Consider the following 22,033-nt stretch of genomic DNA (forward strand, 5'->3'; position numbering starts at 1 on the left):
TAAACGTTTGAGCTCTGCAGTCAGATGCCCCTGGGTTATGTCCTTTCTCTGCTCATGTAAAAGGAGGTTTACTCTTGTACCTGCTTCACAAGGTTATTGTGAGGACTAAATGCAATAACGCAGCGGGTGAACTTAGCGCCCTGTGTTGCCCATAGTAACTCAGTACAGATACTTTGTATGGAAAACCACAAAACACATGCAGAAAAAAAATGGAAAAAAGTTAAATGAACTTTCTGAGCAAGCTCACTGTGAAAAAACTACCTCTCACACCTCATTAAAAAAAAATAAAAGCTAATTCCCTTCAAAAATACTTTTAGTTGTATGAACCTATTTTTTATAGTACTCAAAAAAAGATAAAATTAAGGTCAAATGATGGTTTAAGTAGCAGTGACCTCAGAGCTATAGTAATGATTGTTGAGAAATAAAACCAGCTTTCACTTCCTGTTACATTCCCGCAAATACTGGCAAATACTGGCACTTGGCTTCCTCGCTACTGAAAGTACTTCAACGCGAAAACACTGTTCTTTCCCTAACTGCTTGGGTTCCCTGATGCATGTTGTCAGAGATAAGGTGCAACAACTATGTGGTTCTTCCCATGACGAAAAGGGCACCAAACCCTCAGAGGAAGCAGAGCCTTTCACTGGCATTTGCCTGTCTGAGGCTCCGCTTTGGGGACACTGAGACACATAGAAGGTGGTGTCCTTGACAACATCCCTACAGCAGTGTAGACAGCGATCCATAATGACAAATAGGACCTTTGATGAAAGGCAGTGACGAATGCCAAAAAGTGACCTAACGACACGACTAGTGTCCAGCGGTCTCACTTGGTCTGAGAGTGGGACTTGAAGCCCCTTTCTAGTGCAGCAGAGGCATCTGTATAAAGTTGTGTTGAGGAGTCTGGTACACTGTAATAATTAGACATCGACAAATAACCCACCTTGTGACGTTGCTTAACCCAAATTGCTAACCTGTGAAAAATGTTAAACTTTATAATCTCTAAAAATCTCTGATATATGGAAATCTGGTTTGGGGAATAAAAATATTACAATTCATGTATAATGCTTAGTCAAATTTCAGGGAAGAATTAAAACAATTGTGCAGTGGTCATTTTCTGGCCCTCAGTGGGTCTCTGTGACTTCTGTTATGGTTCAAGCTCTGGGACGTTTGTGTACAGGTCTCTACAATGGCCACGTTGGCTTCCGCCATTACAAGAGGGATTTCCTCTCAACACCCAGGGAGGTTAATGCACCAGGAGTCCTTTAACACCAAAATCTTTTTAATATCTGACATTCTAGTGAATTCGTTATCAGCTCCATGAAATACTTTGGGGGAAAAAAAGGTGTTGTTTTTAAGATCATGTGCATGTATCCAAAATACATAATACAGGTCCTGTCAATAATAAAATGGTGTTAACCCTGTGAAAATCGGCAACTTACTCATGTGTGTGCCTGCAGAACTGACATAAGCAATTGTTTGTCACCCAGGATGGTGCCTCTTCAGTGGTGTCTGCTGTGGTTGCTGTTTCCACTCGGCTCATGGACCCAGAAGTTTCCCACGCGAGATGAGGAACTCTTTCAGATGCAGATCCGGGACAAGGCATTTTTTCATGATTCGTCTGTAATTCCAGATGGGGCTGAAATTAGCAGTTATCTCTTTAGAGACACACCTAAAAGGTACTCTCCCTACGGTACTTTCTTTATCAATGAGCTCGTAAAGGATGCCTCCGGAAAAAGGAAGTCGCCTTTTACACTGCGTTTAGATAATTTGAAATCAACCTCGGAGTAGCACTACCTATTTTCTCTAAGTAGGAAAAACATGGCAGCACAATGTCTAATCCTTAAATACAGGTCCTGCGGTTCTTGCTGATGGCGACCTCCTTTGGGATGGAGAGGGCGATCCTTGCATTGCTTATATTTTGGAATGATTATTTTCTTTTCTTCAGGATAGCAGGAAATTTCTAAGGACTCTCTAGGATTAAAATGATATTAACTAAATACATATTGATTCTTTAAGGGTTTGCATTAAGTCTTCTAAGCATAATACTTGTTTGACCCACATGATGAGATTCTGAGAGAGTCAAACCAATGATAAAAGCCGACACTACTCATTTACTTCACGTCAACATCTACAAATTGGGCTCCCGTGATGCTTTTAAATATTCTGACTTAAAAAATTACATGTATAAATAAATATGTTTATGATGTATGCATCATATAATTATATTTAAAGTTACTAACTTTGCAGTGCCCAAACTCCTCTCTACCATATTTCAAAAACAATTTCTTCTTCTAACCTGGGACACATTGACATTCCGGAGGATAAAACTATGTCACGTCATCGATAATCCATTTTCCAAAGATTGAGGTGCATCACATCATTAGGTCATCTTCCTCTCGCCACTCCAGTTTTGATAGACAGTAATAATGGAAGATGGTGTTCCCTCCCACTTCGTGGCCCAGTGTGTCACCATCTGGTCAGTGGATGTTTGGAGGGGATGGGTTTTCCTATCTTGACTGATATGACCTGTGGTTTGATCATTATTTCAGCACTGCCTGAATGAAATTATGTGTTTGAATGCATACAATAGATTAGGAACTAACTCAGTAATATATGAAATAATTATGAATTATTCAATGAAGACTAGGAATGAAGGCACAAAATGCAAGAATGATGACCTTGAAAGACCTTGATATCCAACCGTTTACTGAGGATCAGTATAGGAAAACAGAAAAGGGTATTGGAGGCAATCCCAGTAATTCGAATCAGCCTTAAATCAGCTGAGTTTTTACCAGACATGTCTTGCTTTTTGTATTATTTTGTCTCTTGAAATTTGTCTTTAAAAATTATTGTAATTTCCCAAATGCACATGTATATTGCTTTGCAGGATACTTTAAATACAGCATTCCACATTATGCACTCATAGCACTGAGTCAAATAAGTAGTTTAGCCTTGATCTTCCAGTCTCTCAAAATTAAATAAGTTTTTTTTTTAAGATTTTATTGGGGAATTGGGGGAGGGGAACAGTGCTGGGGAATCTGGGGAAGGGGAACAGACAAGTTGCTGTCGTTTTGTCTTCAGTCTAGTTGTGGAGGACGTCGCTTCACTGGCTCATGTTGGTATTATCATTGTGCTCTTCCCAGGTGAGGTAGATCAGTCACTGGCCTCTGGACGGCCGCTCACTGCGGCTCTTGGCAGCTCATACCGGCTGCCAGCCGCTCACACTGGCTGCCAGCCACACATGGTAACTTATGGCAGCACACTGCAGCAGGGGCTGCAGCCTACGCCGTCACCAGCGACTCAGGGCAGCCCAGCTCCAGGTAGAGCTGTTGTTCACCATCTTAGCTGTAGAGGGCAGTGTCATAGGCCCCCATGTGGGACCGGAACCAGGGCTTTGTGCGGGAGACCAGCTCCCGCAGGTCCAGGGGTTCCCTCAGGTGGAGGTGGAGTCGGGGAAGAAAAAGGGAAAAAACGCGCGGAGACACAGGAGCGCTTTTTTTCAAGAAGTGTCTCACTTTATTTTACAGCATGCCCCTTTTTATACCGGGCAGTTTAACCATTGTTCCATTAGTATCAGGGTTTTAATTCCTCATAATTCTTATGCTCCAGGGTACAGCTAGACCTTTTCTATGCTAAAGACTAATTTATCCCAACTACGCCCAAATCCCTCCACCTACAATGACTGCTACCAAGGCCTGAGCCTCTACATAATCGCCTAAAGGATGGTTACCATGACCACCCAACATTTATTCTAAAAACTATTGTCTAAGCAGGATCTTCAGATTTACAGGGTGTGTACTTTGACCTTTACTAAGAGACTAGTAGTGTGACTAAAATTACCTTTAGTGTATAAAATATAATTATTGTGATATATTAGAAGGGGTGTAAGATCTTCGTCCTACTGGGGGGCATCCAAAGGGGAATTTAAATTCTTTAAGATATAAAGCAGTATCTGTTTCTCAGTCAGAGCTTCAGAATTTGTCACAATTGCAGTGTGTTTGGCCATGTCAGACACGGAGGCGCAGACGGCTCCCGGCAGCCCTGCTGCTCAGAGCTGGCGTCCCAGGCCAACTCTTGACCAATGCGCCACTCGGCCGGCCCAATAAGTTTTGATTCTAAGAGTTGTCTTCAAAATTAAATTACATTTTTTTCTTTAAAACAACATGTTTTCATTACAAGGCATTTCAAAACACTCAGCACAAGCCCCATCCATCCTCCCTTCGTTCTTTCTTTCATTTGTTCATTCTTTCTTTCTGTCTTTTCTTCCACAAATAAATGACTGGGGGCTTTGATATCTACATTTGAATGACATTTTAAGTTCTACTAGTTAAGAGTTGTAGCCAAGATAGAAACATCATTTCTAGGGGTGAAACAGGCAACAGGAGGCACATTTGGCCACTGTTGAGATTACTACCAAAGATAAAAAATTCCAGAAAAAGTTCAGCAGCAGCGAATAGCAAAAGACAACAAATTCATTAGTTATTCTTATGTTTATCCATAAATTCCAAAGTCTAAGTGTTTTGTGGAGTGTTTATCCCTTGGCGGTGGCATTATGATTTGCAGCGTATGCATCACATTTCTGTCTCCCTCCCTGGCCAGCGAACACAAGGGGCCCACAGATCATGTCCTGTCACCCCTGACACCACTGTCTTCCACAAGCGCTTCGTGCATGGTAGACAGTAAACGTTTGTTAGATTGTTCAAGTTAATTTAGAGTATCTTTTATCCCTAATCTTATCTGCTTCCATATGAAAATGTTGACTTAGAGGGGACTCCCTGCTGTTTTGTATGTGTAATGATTACTTGTGGAATGCAAGCCTCATTTTATTTGTTACTAGTCGCCTATGGCCTGTATTTCAGTTACTGAGACACAGTAACTTTGGGAAATGAGCTACTTTCTTGTTTGAAGTGAGAGTAGAAAGTAGCAGATAGACCTGCACAATGATGTCTGCGGGCTGGTTAACTCTCTCCTCACATAAGAACCAAAACCAAAAGTTTTACATACTTTGTAACTTACATGATACCAAATAAACTATTTTGTCGTGGCTATTTCTTTGTAATATAGAGAGATTCGGTTGTGTTCATGTGGTTAATATCTCCCATGTAGCCTGGCCAAAGGAACAAAATTCTACTCTCCAGAAAGTAGACTGAATTGAAACCTTAAGCCATATGACACCTATCTTTAAGGAAGCTTATGTTACATAAAGTTTCCACACAGTAAACAATTCAGTCATCCAGTTATTTTGTCTGGATGATTGTCTGACTTTACTATTTTGTGAACAAGTTATTTTTGCTTTCATATTTTGCTTTCCACGGCCCAGTCTCCATGCTCCACCTCCTAATTCACCTTTGAATAGTAAGCGGCGGGAATGTACATATATTTCCATTCGAATATCTATCTTCACAGAGAGGCAGACTCCAGGTGTAAGTTATCCTCAGGCTAGAACAATAAAGTTGGTGTTAGGATTCTTGGGTTCTAATCATTCACTTAACAGTTCGCTCATTAAAAAATGCCAAATACCTACTACATGCAGAAATCTGTGCTAAACGCTGGGAGTTCTATGACATGGAAAATGAACTCTTAAGTGGGCCCTTGTGGGGAAATGACATTCATCAAATCATAATATAAATATATAGTGACAGATTGCAATACGTGCCCACTTTGAGGGTATATACGAGAACCTGACCCAGAATGAGGAGTCTGAAGGGCACCCCTGAAGCAGCAACATTGAAATATCAGTAAGGGCAAATGGGGTGTTTCTGGCAGAGAAAACGGCGTCACAGTGGCTGTAAGATGGGATGGAGCCTGAGAAACTAGAAAAAGGCCTCTGTGGTTCAAGCTCAGAAAGCAAAAGGGACAGTGACACGACAGCGGGGCCCCACCACCAGGGAAGTTTTAGACCCTGTGAACAGTTAAGGACTTTTCCCCAAAAGCTAAAATCTAAACCTATTCATCAATTCGCCAACACATCTCTATTAAGAACGATTTTCATCTCTAATCCTTCATCAGTGAACCAAATGCTCTGCCCTCTTACAGCTTTCATTCTAGTTGGGGAGATGGAAAAAAAAAAAAAGTAAGCAAAGAAATATGTGGTCCGCCAGGCAGTGATAAGTGCTTTGAAGAAACATGACGACGTGTGAAAAAGAGGTTCGTGGGTGGGAAGTGGTCTTTACATCAGGGGTCGGAGCAGAGAGCTGATGAAGAGGCTGAGCTTCAAGGTCAGCGGCTGGAGGATGAACCTCTGGGCTGGGGGAACAGTAAGGGTGGAAGCCCCGAGGCCAGAGCGTGCCGTGTGCATTCCAAGGACAGCAAGGAGCTGAGAGGAGGAGGAGGCGAGCTTAAAGGTTTGCTTGGGGACCCACAGTACTGCCAGTTCTGTGGCTCCTACTCTGAATGGAATGAGAAACTCTTGGAGGGCTTGGAGCTGGGAGAGTGATGTGTTCTGACAGGTGTGCAAGCATCTCTCTACCTGGAAGCCGGTAAATAAACTAAGGAGGTCACCATGGAGACACGAAGAGCAGTCAGGAGGCTGTTGCAATGCTCAGGCCAGAAGTGGTGGTGGCGTGGACCAGAGGGTAACAGACAGTGGGACAAAACGGGGGATTCTGAATGGATTGTAAAGGTCGCCGAAACATGTTTGCTAATTCACTGTGTGTGGAGTGGAAGAGAAAGAACAAGAACAAGCCAAGAACGGACTCTTCAAGTGTTTGTCCTGAGCCACTGGAAAGTTGGGGTGTCACTTACTGAGAAGAGACAGGCTGCAGGAGAAGCTGATTTGGGGGCGAGAATCAGAAGTTTGGATTAGATACCTAAAGTTTGACTTTCTTAGTAGTATCTAAGTAAGGATGGTAAGAAGATAGGTGTATGTAACAATTAGGTCAGAGTTCAGGCTGATGACGTAGATTTGGGCATTGTTAACTAGCAGGTGAAAGCGATGAGCCTGGATGAGGCCGCACAGGTGTGAGCACAGGTGGGAAAAAGGTCGGCGGGCACCGGCCCCTGCTTCCATCCGGGGGGAGGTACAGCTTGGGGAGGCGAGGGAACCACAGAGAAGACTGATGGAGTAGAAAGCCATGCTGGTCATTGTGGAGAGGGTGTTGTGTGGATACGGAGAGAACGAGAGGGAGCGATGCCCAGGAGGTACAATCTGCTGACTCTTTGCCAGGGAACCAGTGAGCAGCTCTGGGCTCGCTAAAACTGAAACCACTGTGTCCTCATGTGTAAGAGTATAGGCTTTAAAAGATAATGAAGGGCCGGCCGAGTGGCTCGTTGGTTAGGAGTTGGCTTGGGATGCCAGCTCTGAGCAGCAGGGCCCCGGTTCGGATCCCACATGAGGGCCAGTGATGCTGCGCCCTCTACAGCTAAGATGGTGAACAACAGCTCCACCTGGAGCTGGGCTGCCGTGAGTCACCGGTGGTGGTGTAGGCTGCACTGCCATAAGCTACCGTGTGTGGCTGGCAGCCATCATGAGCTGCCGGCAGCCTGTGTGAGCTGCCAAGAGCCGCAGTGAGTGGCCGTCCAGTGGCTGGCGACCAATCAGCCTTACCCGGGAAGAGCGCAATGATAATACCAGCATGGGCCAGTGAACCGACTTCCTCCACAACTAGACTGAAGAACAAAAGGACAGCAACTTGTCTGTTCCCCTCCCCCAATTCCCTAATAAAATCTTTAAAAAAAAAAAAAAAACGACAATGGAATGAAATCATCTCAGTTGTTCAGAGTAAGAATGTATAGCATTGTTAGAGTTAGTTATATTCTTATTTCTGAGGCATCATGAAAAACTCTGAGGGGAAAGCACAGAGCAGAACGTTCTTATTTTTTCAATTTGCTTTAAAATCACTAGGTCATTTATTCCCACAGAAAAGCTTAGCGATAGAGAAATACATCTTTCCACTGACACACAGTGATCTTTCCTTTTTAGAAATGTTTCTCAAGCAGTGATTATGCCGGTCTCAATGGCCCCCTTTCCCACAGGTACTTCTTTGTGGTTGAAGAAGACAACACCCCCCTGTCAGTGACGGTGACCCCCTGCGATGCGCCCCTGGAGTGGCAGCTGAGCCTACAGGAGCTGCCAGAGGAGGCCAGCGGGGAGAGCTCAGGTAAGCAGCACGACAGACCGGCCCAGCCTCCGCAGGGAGGGCCAGAAGGCTTGGGACACACACAGCCTTCCACAAGTAAGGAAGAACCGCAGGATGCACAGGTGACTCACGCTGGACAGTTTACGATGGCGATGAGGGAAATGCGGGGTGGCGTCAGATGACCCTGATCTTGGTAAAATCAAAGGTTAGGAGAGGCAGGTATGGGGCTGAAGGAGCGAGAAAAAAGGAGAGCGCTTTGGGCTCACCTCCCTGGCGATGGTTTACCACCCCACCTGAATGTTGAGATCACCACTGGGGGCTTTAAATACTACTGACGTCTGGATTCTACCTTCAGAGGTTCTGATTTAATAGCCCGGGGCTGTGGTCTGGGCTTTGGGACTGTTGAAAGCTCTCCTTCCCCTGGTGATCCTCACATTTAAAGAACATGCTGATAACGGAGAACAACTCATGAGATGCACGGACAGGAGAGTGTGCAGGGGGCCCTGGGGCCATGCTGCCCTCTCAGGGCTGGCACAGCCTCAGAGCTCAAAGGATGCGAGCAAGCTGCTACTTGACAGTGACTAGGGACCCTTGTGATTAGGAAAATAGTGAAAGTGCACACGGGGAGTGACAGGCTGAGAGAAATGAGTAGCCACGTGATACTCGTGTTAATCTCCTGGTTTGGGGATCCGAAATTCCACACAGCTCACTCTCCACCCGCAGGGATAAGCTGGAAAAGGTCCCCACTCTGGCTCCCCAGCCTTCTGGGTCCTCTCAACTTCTCTGCATACTGATGCATACCTGCGTGACAGCTGATAGTCACAGTAACAAAAGATGGAAGGAATTAGATTGTTTTCAATACTTTCCCTTCATTACTCCTGGACCTGTGTTCTGTGCATTGAAAAGGAGGTCCTCTTTCTCCCTTGTGCTTTCTGGTCTGTATTTCAATGAGTTGCCCAGTCCCACTAACAAAAGGGAAATTAGTGAAATGGCTGGCCAGCAAAACGCAACTGACAGAATCTTTTTTGGTAAGCAGATTGAGAGTATGAATTAATCTCCAAATTTTTGCAGCCTTTGACCTAAAAATTCCACTAATGGGAGTCTATCCTGAAGAAATAACTCAAAATCAGAAAAGGCTCACATGTATAGAACACCGCTATTTATAATGGTAAAAAATCAACCAAGAGTATTATTTTTATGCTATAATATTAAATGAGAAAAACAGGATTCAAAAACGGAGGTTTGCCTAGGTACATATATGTATGAACATGAATGTTCTTAAGTTACAGAGAAAAATGAGAGTACTGTCGATTGCTTAAAAACACGTCAAACAAAAGACTGGATGGACATAAACCAAAATGTTAATAAGGGACCGTCTCTGGACGGTGAATGCATGGATGATTTTTTTGTGTGTTATTCTTCTCTACTTACCAATTTTCTAGTGGGAACTTGCACTGTTTTCACCATGGAGAAAGTCGAGAACGTAAGTAAGGCCTGCTCTGCGCAGCACGTGCCTGACCGGCCCCTGTGCTCTGTGTCTTGTAGGTGAACCGGAGCCTCTGGAGCAGCAGAGGCAGCAGATCACGAACGAGGAAGGCACGGCCTTATTCTCCTACAAGGGCAACGATGTGGAGACGTTCGTGGCGTCTAGCTCTCCGTCTGGTTTGTATCAGTTGGAGCTTCTGTCCACAGAGAAAGACACTCACTTCAAAGTGTACGCCACCACCACACCCGAGTCGGACCAGCCCTACCCCGAGCTGCCCTACGACCCCCGAGTGGACGTGACCTCGCTGGGCCGCACCACGGTCACGCTGGCCTGGAAGCCGAGCCCCACGGCCTCTCTGCTCAGACAGCCCATCCAGTACTGCGTGGTCGTCAACAGAGAGCACAACTTCAAAAGTCTGTGTGCAGCAGAGGCCAAACTGAGCGTGGACGACGCGTTCATGTCGGCGCCCAAGCCCGGCCTGGACTTCAGCCCCTTTGACTTCGCCCACTTCGGGTTTCCTTCCGAGAGCGCAGGGAAAGAGCGTGGCTTCCTGACCAAGCCGCCCCTCAAAGTGGGGCGCCACGTGTACCCGCGGCCCAAGGCTGACATCCAGAAAATCTGCATCGGGAACAAGAACATCTTCACGGTCTCCGACCTGAAGCCCGACACCCAGTACTACTTCGACGTCTTCGTGGCCAACAGCCTGAGCAACATGAGCACGGCCTACGTGGGCACCTTCGCCAGGACCAAGGAGGAGGCCCAGCAGAAGACGGTGGAGCTGAAAGATGGGAAAGTGACCGACGTGTTTGTGAAAAGGAAGGGAGCCAAGTTTCTGCGCTTTGCCCCGGTCTCCTCCCATCAAAAGGTCACCTTCTTCGTTCACTCGTGTCTGGATGCCGTGCAAATCCAGGTGAGGCGAGATGGCAAACTCCTTCTGTCCCAGAACGTGGAAGGCATCCGGCAGTTTCAGCTCAGAGGCAAACCCAAAGCAAAGTATCTCCTCCGACTGAAAGGAAACAAGAAAGGAGCGTCCGTGTTGAAAATCCTGGCGACCACGCGGCCCAGTAAGCAGTCCTTCCCGTCTCTCCCCGAGGACACGAGAATCAAGGCGTTTGACAAGCTGCGCACCTGCTCGTCAGCCACCGTGGCGTGGCTGGGCACTCAGGAGAGGAACAAGTTCTGCATCTACAAGAAGGAAGTGGACGACAACTACAGTGACGACCAGAAGAAAAGGGAGCAAAACCAGTGCCTGGGGCCAGACACGAGGAGGAAATCAGAGAAGGTCCTCTGTAAATATTTCCACAGTCAAAACCTGCAAAAAGCAGTGACCACAGAAACAATTAAAGGTCTTCAGCCTGGGAAAGCTTACCTGCTGGATGTTTATGTCATAGGGCACGGGGGGCACTCTGTGAGGTACCAGAGTAAAGTCGTGAAAACCAGGAAGTTCTGTTAGTCACCTGCTGGAGAGACGGACTCCGTGGAACTCCAGGACAGACGGTAGATCGCTCCGAGTGTGAGCTGACTACTCCCACAGCTGAGAGGAGTTGTGACCTGTACTTGTACTTGGGGAAGGAAGGATGCCAACTAGTGTACTTGTTGGAGCAGAGTGTTCTAGCGTGCCCCAGTGGTACCAGCGTGCGTCTGATGTCCACTCGTGTTGAAGACAGAGGACATCTCGAAGGGACGGCCATCCCTTGCTTTGACCACTGCATGAACTGCTTCTAAATTATTTTATTACCTAAAAATTTAAAATATGCCATTCGTTGCACACAGCCACAAAATGCAAATCATTCCTCTCTATAGATGCTAGAATATATATATATATATTATATATAAATTATTTTATAAAGTCTTGTTTTAAATGTCAGTGTTTCTATGATTGTAAACTGTTAAATTCTTTTCCCGTTATAAAGTACAGAGCTAATCTAAGTATATGAAGTGGACAGCCTCTAGTCATACAGTTATATTGTAAATTCTTATCTGTCGAGTAAAATGTTTAAATGCTGTATGTATCTCATGTACAAAGTTGACATACATTATATTCATGTACATAAAATTAAAGATATTAGACTATGCACTGCTCGTTTTCCCAAGCAGCTACCTTGGTTTATTCAGTTTCTATTCTGTCCCCCAAACTACACCTATGACTTTGGCACCAGAATTGACCCTTTTTTTAATAGTCAAAAAGGCACGCTGCGTGCCTCTCAAGTTACTGTAGCATTAAAGACTATTACTGCTGTTTGTGTTTTGACAGTGGCTGTTGTGAGAACTGAGAGAGCTGCGATGGGCATGTTTTGAAAGAATAAGACAAGTCAAACAGTAGCCCCGTAAGTGTTCAACAAATCGTCCTTAACACCCTAAACTATCTCACCTTTATTTTAAAAGTAAGCATCTATTTTAAGTACAAAATTTGGGTAATTCCAAGTGTTTTCCATCTGCTTGAATATTAGTGAAATAGTTATTTGAATTCCAGCTGAAGCAACTTAGCAACCCACCAATAGGACTGTAATTAGTAACAAGAAAAACTACAGAAGCTGCTATTTTGTAACATTTACAGTCTGATACCTTTAACTTTGATTTTTCATGAATTTTTAAAGAGTAATTTAGGTGAGATAACGTTTAGGCCAATACTAACAGAAACTGTGTATCAAAGACCCTGCCCAAAGGGCAGTTTTAGATCATTTCATTTTCCCACAGATTCCATACATGAGGTGCCATGAGAACATTGGACCAGACGCATCAGTCTGGAATTTATATAGTCATCTAAGCAGTATGACTTTTGGGAAATCTGTGACTGCCCATTGTCCCCCTTTCCCATTTATAACATTAGGTGGTGACAGACTTGGCTACAGTGATATTGTAGGATACCTTCTGTCTACGACATTGTCTTTAGTAGAATTCTGTGATTCTATTAATTGCAAAGTGTGTCCAGAACTCCAAGTGGGGGCTGGTATAACCGTTAACCTCTCCACTGGCCCCCACATGCTGGTACCCCCTTCAGATGGTGGGTGTACATGAGTGGCGTCCCCGAGGGGTACAGAACCGCTGTTGCTCGGGCTGTGTAAGTCACCACTCCAAAGGCCCTGGCCGCCTTAGGAGAAACTGTCCCCCTGAGAATGTACCCTCCAACTCGTCAGCGTTAAGATACTAAATCAAAATGTAGCACATCTGTACAAAATAGTAATGACTCCTGAAATAACTTTTTAAAAGAGCATGTGTGTAACCAATGGCCATGTAACCAACCACAGAAACTTCGTTGGTTGACAGGAAACCTTGAAAATGGACAACATCCCAGAGATGTTCTAGCCTAAGTTATAAATGTGGTGCCTCTGGAAGGAGAACCCACTTTCTCATATTACGCACAAATATATTATTACACGGTAATGTGCTAAATTCACTGACGTCAATCAGAGTTATTGCAGTTTCTGAAGGGATGGACTAAATCTCAGATATTGCTAATGCCTGGGGAACCCTGGGAACCAGGCCAAGTCAGTGTAACCGAGATTTTACTTTTCAGCTGGCTGTGAGGGTGGTTTCCACATAGCCTGGATACATCCGAGAACTCTTGCATGGCCCCAGTGAAATTTGCCTTTGAAAAAACTACAGGAAGAAAATGAAAGACACACTGTAAAACTTCTATCACTCATGAAGAAAAACCTATTAAAAGTAAAGCTCCCTTATTTACTAACATGTTTAGATTTTAGGAGCATCCAGGTGAACTGAGGACAAGAAAGAAACGTGTGTTCCTAATTAAAAGAACTAGGAAGTTGCTGCTAGAAAGCACCACTCGTGCCCATGAAGCCCCAGGTAGCTGTGCTGGGAGCACGGCATTTGGAATCTCTGTTAGGACACCCAGACTGTCCCTGAGGAGGGCGGAGTCTGGGCACGTTTAATTCAAGTTAAATATGTTTTATTTTTCAGGTGTCAAAAGAAATTAAAGACCAGAGAAATAGAAATAAAATTTCATAGTCGAAACAGATAAGTAGTGGCATTGCCCAGACTCCAAAATCCTTACCAGATGTAAATCACCAATTCTTAGGGGGTGGGGTGGAGTAGGGGGTGGGGAGTCACTTGTGGATCCTTTTCCAAAAGGAAAATACACTTTTTGTCTTATTTATGATTTCAAAGCAACTTATTCTTAAAGACCACTTTCAGATTTTGTTAAGAATGTGTGTGTAACCTATCACTGACAACTCCAAACTTGTAATAAAGCAATTCATAGTTAATTTAGAGATAACAGAGTATGCTAGTCTAGGTTTGCATGCACACACAAACTTGAGGCTGTAAAATCATTAGTCATTGTTTTCATGATAAGCCCTGTATATTTTTAGCTAAAACTTTTCAGAACCTATAAAAATTACAGCAGGTGATTTTCTTGGTTAAATTACTTGATAGTCAATGTCTAGATTAATTTTCTAAACATGCATTAAAGGATTAGGTAAAAGAAATAGAAGGCTCTTGGTGTTCTCCACAGAAAAGTAATTGGTTCTAAGACTGAAGGGCACAAGGCCTTATGCATACGTTGTTTTTATTCAGATACTGATAAAGATGGAAGGGACATATGCATTCTTTATTTTTGTCATTCAGAATACATTTGAAAAAAAGGTGGTTTTGGAATCCTGAAAAGCCTAATGAAGTGACTTCCAAAAAGTCACTAAGATGAACATTCGGGTTTGAAACCAGCTTAATGGCTCTTAATAGTTTGGGAGGTCCAGGCACCTTCCCTGGAAACACACGCGCAGTTTTTGTACAATCCAGGGGCTCTGATGGACATGTAACCAGTCGGGATCTCTTCCAACACCAACCAGCCCCTCTTAGAAATCATCTCGTCTGTCGACTGCCTCATTCTAGGCGAGGAAAGTGAGGCCCAGTTACAACCAGAACCCAGATTCCTGTGCTTCCAGTTTTATGCTCACTCTGCTCTTCATTTCAAGCCTTCCTTCACTCCAGAAAGCTACAGCGACTCAGCCAGAATTTACTTCCATGTCTCTGTTCACTGGCTGGCATCAAATCAAAACAAAACAAAATGTAGCATCTGACGGGAAGAACAAAGTCGTGGAGGATGTGTGGCCACTTCCTGTCCCCCTTTGATAGGGTGTGATAGAGATGAAGTCATCTGGGGACTAGACTTTGGGTCTCTCCCCAGGACCGAGTGCAGTGGCCGCTGGCAGACCTCAGCTGTCCTGTTTGTAGTGGTCCGCAGGACTGGGCGGCATCAGGCCACACGTATTGTGTTTTCCCCAGAGTTTCGGCCAGAAAGACATACAGTGTTTTGGGACGTGGGCCTTTTTTGTTGTTTTGAAGGTGGAAAGTGGGAGAGAGAAGAGCAGGAGAGACGGAGCATGGATAAAGCACGGTTTTATCTCATTTCTTTCTCTAAGGGGCCTGAATTCAAGGAAAGAGATGCAATAGAGTTGAAATGCAGTAAGGTTTGGATTCTGCCCTACATGCAGCCTTACGCTGGAAAACGTGACTTCCATCACCATCCGCTCTAGTAAGATCGAATCCCACTGGCAGGCGTCCTCGTTCCCTGGGAATGGTGGGTCGTGTATCTGGGTAAGATGGTCCTCATTGCTATCTGTTTATGTTCCTCCTCCTCAACTTTCCAGAAACAAACTTCGTCATCAAAGGTTAGAGATGAAGTTAATTAGAACAGCTTTTCGTATTCCTGATGCCTCTTTCAAAGCTGTTTTGAATATTCTTTCAAAGTGTAAAAGAAATAGAAGGTTACTGGTCTCCTCCACAGAAAAGTAATTGGTTCCAAGACTGAAGTACCAGGCCTTACGCACAGCTCCACTGCTACTTTGATTTTCAGATAGTGATAAAGATGGAGTGGCATCAACTGTCCCACAGGTATCAGACGGGAAAAGGGTAGTGCGGGGCTGACACTGAGTCCTAGTAAAAGACCCATTAAAAACAAATAAGAATGAATTTAACTCGTTACCTCATGACGCTTCAGGGGAGAACTTTCAGGAAAGTGTAAGGTTTTCTTGAAACGTGTGAGAAACGTGGACTCCAGAGATTTGGGCCCAGGAACCCATCAGGCAGCCTCTCGGGATGTGGACATGTCCCAAGACTTCAGACTTTGAAATAACCTTTTTTGAATTGAGACTGAGGTGTAAAACAGAAAAGTCACAACAGATAGGTTCTCATTATGGGTGATGAGATCCAGACAGAACAGTCTAGAAAGAATAACCACCTTACAACGAAGAGGTGGTGTGAGTATGTTGCTTTGTTTTTGAATCCAGTATTATTGTTGGAAACTGGTGAGGTCCAAGCAGCAATTTCAAAGTATTTCCAGGTCTCTCTCTTCCTGGGTAAATATTTGCCAAGATTAATATCCAATCAAATGGCCATAATTTGGAAATAAGCAAATACCCATTTCTTGTCTAAGTTAGTTCTCCATATGGTCCTACTAGCTCATGTAAATAGGACAGCACAGGATAATATAAACAGTTGTTTAAGATATATGTACTTGACAAGACCCCAAAACGTCCATATTTAATTATAACCTTGACAGGGTTTTGCTTCTGAGAAAAACTGTTTATAATAAACAGAACCAAGTACATGAATATATAGCAGGGTTAGAGGTTTGTTCAGTCTCACCCTTGTCTATAAAAAACTCAGACCTACTAAATACGACTGATATATTGGCTATTTTGATCACACAGGCTGGAAGAGTTGCCTGATGCCCCATCAACGAACAGTTTTTAGAAGCAGCACATGACACTCAGGAGTCACAGAAATGTCTCACAGGCCAATGTGTTTGACCCAATCTGGGCGCTTCTGCAACTTATATGGCTAAAACAACAAGATTGTGGCTTAACCGCTTCGTTATAACTACACACATGGTTTGCTATGTGAGCAATTAGCTCAGAGCCACTGGTGTAGTCCCCGATGTGGCTCATGTCCCATGGTTGAGTGTCCCATGTCCCATCGTTGAGTGTCCGTGTATCAAGGCAGCCCCAAGAAGTTTAGCACCATTTCATGTTTACAGCCTTTTCTGGATGTAGTAAGAACTTTAGTAGAGACGAGTAAAGAGGCAGACAAATGGGAGAGACCAACAAGTAAATATACATTGTTTTAAATAACCAACTAAAATTCAACCAGTTTTATTGTGGTAAAATGTCATTTTGCAAACATGTTTTTAAAGCAATCACAGACCCTTGCGGCTGACTGTTTGTAAATGGTAGTATTGAATATCCTTCCTGCTAAAGAAAGCTTGCCATTCTTCCTCAAATAACGAGGCCAGCATCTAAATTACAGGTTGCCGAATTTTGCTTTTTTTTCCATCTTGCACATGGGCTGTCCACGGGCGCTCTTCAGGTATGGAAAAAGATGACAAAGATATGAAACCAGGGTAAGATCACAGCATTTACATTCAATTTACAATACTTGTGTCAAGTTCTGTTGCCTAATGGCGGGGAGCTGGGCTTCAAACACAGCTGTGTGCTGAGCAAACTTGACTGCTCGAAATACTGAACACCAGTTCCTTTGCCAAGTCCAAGGGTAAGCATTCTGGGAGCGCTGAGTTGAAATGTGCAGATAAATACTCTCAGTCCTGGGGTTTTTGGTGCCAATGCACACAGAATACTTAGGTTCTGCTATGGAAATCTTGGAAGAACAGAACTGTTTTGAGTATCTCTGAGGATTTCAAACAGTTCTTAGACGACTTATTACCTTTCATAAAACTCACTCCTCCTTTAAAAGTCTCTTGGTGACTTACCTATATTAAAAAGAGGAAAAGGATACTTTTTGGTCCCACTGAGTTTTCATTTCTCTGTTGAAGTTAAACACGCTAATAAGACAACGGGCAGCAGTAGAAGGAGCATAAAAGCAGGGCTCTGGGAGTGTGTGTTTCCAACTGCTGTGCCTTGAGCACGCACTGGTAAAATGAGAGGACGATGATCTCCGAGATCCTTTCGGAAAAGCAGGGAAACTAATCACCTTTAAGCACAGAGTGAGTGCCAGGCATGTGAAATACAGCTATTTAATCCTAACGACTCTGAGATGAAGATACTGTGTTAGTCTCACTGAAAAGCATGGACATAAGGAACAAAGAACTTACATGTGCTCAAGGTTGCCGCGTGAACACGAAGTGGGTACATCTGGCCCCCGCTTCCGCGTGGATGGTTGCAAGCTCTAGTGCTCACTCGTGAAGCAGAATCTCACCACAATAGGATACACGAGGAGTAGATGGATTAAAATGGAGGGAAATTAAAATATTCTCAGAGCTTGGCCTGGCCAAGTTATCCTTGACGTGGATAAATATGGGGTAGAGAGAGAAGAGAAACCATTCACAAAGTCCTGCTAAGTCTCGGACTGCGTAGAATTTCTCTGTTTTCGTGGTTCTTAGACCGCGTCACCCACCCACGCTTGGTACTTGCTTACTGTATAGACTTTGTTCCGATGCTGCCATGTGATATGATGTGTCTGGAATCTGATGCCAATAAACCTTTATTCAGTGCTCTTGTGTCTTAGCATGTGGAGAGTTGTTTGTGGTTGTTTCTGGTTTTGTCTCCGCATTGCCCTCGTGCATTATGTTGTTAAGCCACACACGACAACCTCATGAGGTAGATACTATTATTTTCCACCTTACTGATGGAGAAACCAAGCACCAGAGAGGTTAAATAACTTCCCCAACATCACACAGCTAGTCAGCGGTGCAGCCCAGTGTCCAGTCCAGGGTTAGAGATAAAGGAAATGCTGGGAGGGAGAATTCTCATTGCCTGCCTTTGGGAAAGACCCTTTGTCAACGCTCGTCGCAGAATCAACGGGCACAGATTTACTTTACAGTTTGTTGGACTTGTGTTGACTCTCTAAGCACTTGCTTTGCTGGCACGTTGAGTACTTGTTACCTTGGTCCTCTGGTCCCCCTCCTCCACTTTAAAAATATTTTTGCCTAATTGCTAAAGTAATGTCGTTATTATACGTAACATGAAACATGAACCTTCACTCTAATTCCATCCCCCAGAGAAAACTATTTTTAACCATTCTGCTTACATTCCAATGTTCCTTCCTTCCCTGCACATAAACTAATTATTATCATTCATTTTTATCAAAAATGGAATTATACTAAATATAGTTTTGCAGCGGGCTTTTTTTTTTCATTGAACTTGATATTTTAGCCCACATTCCATGAGAGCTTGATCTCTTTTTTTTTTTTAAGATTTTTATTGGGGAATTAGGGGAGGGGAACAGCGCTGGGGAATTGGGGGAAGGGGAACAGACAAGTTGCTGTCGTTTTGTTCTTCAGTCTAGTTGTGGAGGACGTTGCTTCACTGGCCCAAGTTGGCACCATCATTGCACTCTTCCCGGGTGAGGCAGATCAGTCGCCGGCTTCTGGACGGCCACTCACTGTGGCTGCTGGCCGCTCACGCTGGCTGCTGGCTACACACGGTAGCACATGGCAACCTACTGCCACAGGGGCTGCAGCCTACGCCGTCGCTGGCGACTCACAGCAGCCCAGCTCCAGGTTGAGCTGTTGTTCAGCATCTTAACTGTAGAGGGCAGTGTCACTGGCCCTCCTATGTGGGATCCGAACCGGGGCCCTCTGGCATCCCAAGCCAGCTCTTAACCAACACACCACTCGGCCGGCCCTGATCTCATTTTTTTTTTTAAACATCGGTTCTTCCCAGACATTCTCCTCTGGTGTGCAAAGTGTGTGTCAGTATAAACACACAGCGATGGCCTTGCTCAGTTCAACCTGAAGCCATGCTCAGAGTCAGCGCGGACCATCACCTGTCTCTCCTACATTCATTGTCGCTTACAAGCTTTCTCTCCTTGACTTAACTCTCGTCCGGCCCCCCTATACCACGCAGGCCTGGATCATCAGCACCCCTCTTTGGTAGGCCATTGCCCAGTTTTAGCAGGGTCCTGGTAAGTCAGTTAAACAGAATCCCCATCCTGGATAGCTGATAACTCCTCATACCTGACCAAACTCGCATCCTTTCCCGTCCCTCAGGCAATTTCTTCTCACCCTGGCCTGCCTTCAGCAAGAAACCTGTGGGGTCAGTTTAGCAAGGACTGCCCTCTCCTGTCATTTTCCACCCACTGCCTCCTGCCTCCACCTTGCTCCGTGTCCATAACTCACCGCTTTTTTTCCTGTGTCGAGCTGAGTCCATTCTCTCTCCTCCACATGCAGTGGTCCCCACCCCTCCAGCAACAGTGCTGATTAAAGTCGGCCTCACCATCGTAACAAGCATCACACAGTCAAATGCATCCAGGCTCTGTCTTCTGCATCCTCAGTATCTTTGTGAGGGTTCACCCCGAAATATGGAATTTTGCTTTGGGGTTAGTGCACATGTGAGTCTAAGAATCAGACACACATATTAGAATATCAGTCCAAAGATGATAACGTCTTTAAAGCCCAGTTGAAGTGGCTTTCTCTATGAGCATTTATAATAAGCACGGCTTGGGGTGATTTGTGGTTTTACTCCACACAAATTGAGCTGACTTCTGGCGAGGAAAGCTGACATTCTACATAGAAATTGTGCCCGAGTCCATGGGACACCAAGGCTGGGTCAAAGGCAGGCTGGCTTCTTTTTCACTATCCCTGACATAAAGCACTCCCCCAGCCGCTGCATCCAGTAAGAGCAAGGGACCAAGTCCATTGGAAGCAGGTCTTCACTCTGCACTTGTTTTGAACCACAACCCGCTTCCTGTTTAGGTGGGAACAGTTCTAAAGGGAAGACTCCCCGTTCCTCCCAGCGCTCTCAAACAATTCTGTCAGAGGCGACATGACAGCAGCTTCAAGCCACCTGGAGGCTTTCTGCTTTGCAAGATGATTTGGTCGTGTTCAGGGAGGGATGGACCTGGCAGGCCCAGAAAAGAGCAGGAACCCGGCCCAGTATCTCAGTGGGTCGTCTTGGGGCTAAACGTCGGGACATCCTCTCTGACAAACGCTTGAGCAAATTACCTGTAAAGTTCCCATTTCATGCCCATTCCAAATTCTGGTTCCATGAAGTGACCATAAAAAAAGTAAAATGCAACTACTCTCAAGGGGCCTGTAGAGGAATAAACTAAGAATGAAAAAGTGTTTTTAAAGAGTAGCCAATGAAAATGGTTATTGCGTCTGCATTTTGGGCAAGATCAAAATATACAACTAATGCCAACATCTGGTTTGTTGTACAAATCCTGATTTTATATGTGTTTACAAAAAGATTACATGTATTTTATATAAATACACAGAGGATATAGTTATTTACAAAAGCCGTGTATAGAATAGAGCCATAAAATACCAGTCTTTGTCTTATGGTCTCATGATCCAGAACGAAAATGCCTTCTAATTTTTCTTTCTCGTGCGGCCTTTGCCAGCTTCCCCCATGAAGGCTACCTTTGCCTCACACGCTTAATTGGGAAGCCTTCTTTTTCTCTCCACCCTCAGAAACAATTTGTATATTAGGGGTTATTGGTGTCGTCAATATTTGATAAACGCATGTGTGAACTATCTGGTTTATTATCCTTTGAAGAGTTATGATACTTATTCTATTTCTTTACTGATTGTATACTACACAGTTTTCCTAATTCTTCTTGAGTCAAAAATTTAATTCATATTTGCGTTTAAAGTTTGTTATTTCATTTACATTTTCAAATGGACTGCTCCAAAGTTGTTCGTAGTATCATGTTATGGTCTTTAAATGATCTACACCTTCATAGTTTTAGTTCCTTTATTATTTTTTAAATTATTTGCTTCTAATCATTTTCTTAACATCTTCCAAAGAACTTGGCTAATATTATATAGGGATTCTCGGAAAGAAAAAGGACATTAGGTAAAAACTAAAGAAACATCAGTAAAGTATGGGCTTTGATTAATAATCATGTATACGTGTTGGTTCTTTTATCGTAACTAATGTGCCACACTCATATAGGATGTTGATAAGAAGAGAAGCTGGGTGTGAGGTATATGGGAACCCTCTATACCGTCTTCACAATTTCTGGGTAAATCTAAAGCTGTTCTAAAAAATAAAGTATAGTAAAAGAAGCAGATGTTGCCTCATGGCCTTAGGAAAATCTCAAAAACACTGCCAGTTCATGTCTAGTGTTGAAAAATATAGTTTTCTAGTGAATCCACCAGAATGTTCTGGGTATAAATACATCCCAAGCATCTCACTGAGTATGTCCACCACCGTGTGAGGTTACTGGGTATCTGCTGAATGAATGAATAAGTGTGTAAACCCTTCTGAAACTCAAGTCACTGGTTCTTTACTCCTCCCATTCATTCGGCAAGCACTTACCGAGTGCTTTCCACGGACCAGGCACCATGCTAGGTGTTGGGTTCATACAGGGAAAAAGCGGATGAGGTCACTGCCTTCCCAGACAGTCTAGTGAACGGTAAGCTATCTTTTCTGACAACTGAGTTGAGGCAAATGTCTCCTGGGGTCCCCCTAGGTCCAGCAGCAGCCATGTACAGCTGACACAGAGCAGCCCAGACATTCTCTGAGTCCCAAGTATGTTAGCCTGGGGAGGAAAG

General features: G+C 44.2%; 1 protein-coding gene across 1 annotated transcript; it reads left to right on the forward strand.

Annotated features, from left to right (window-relative positions):
- Positions 1 to 1,484: 1,484 nt before the first annotated feature.
- Positions 1,485 to 18,028, forward strand: NDNF (neuron derived neurotrophic factor). Its single transcript, XM_019669121.1, has 3 exons — positions 1,485 to 1,673; positions 7,972 to 8,096; positions 9,621 to 18,028. The coding sequence occupies exons 1-3, from the start codon at positions 1,486 to 1,488 to the stop codon at positions 11,012 to 11,014; spliced, it is 1,707 nt and encodes a 568-aa protein (XP_019524666.1). The 5' UTR covers position 1,485; the 3' UTR covers positions 11,015 to 18,028.
- Positions 18,029 to 22,033: the final 4,005 nt, after the last annotated feature.

The sequence above is a fragment of the Hipposideros armiger genome, unplaced genomic scaffold, assembly GCF_001890085.2.
Source record: "Hipposideros armiger isolate ML-2016 unplaced genomic scaffold, ASM189008v1 scaffold_1, whole genome shotgun sequence".
NCBI lineage: Eukaryota > Metazoa > Chordata > Mammalia > Chiroptera > Hipposideridae > Hipposideros > Hipposideros armiger.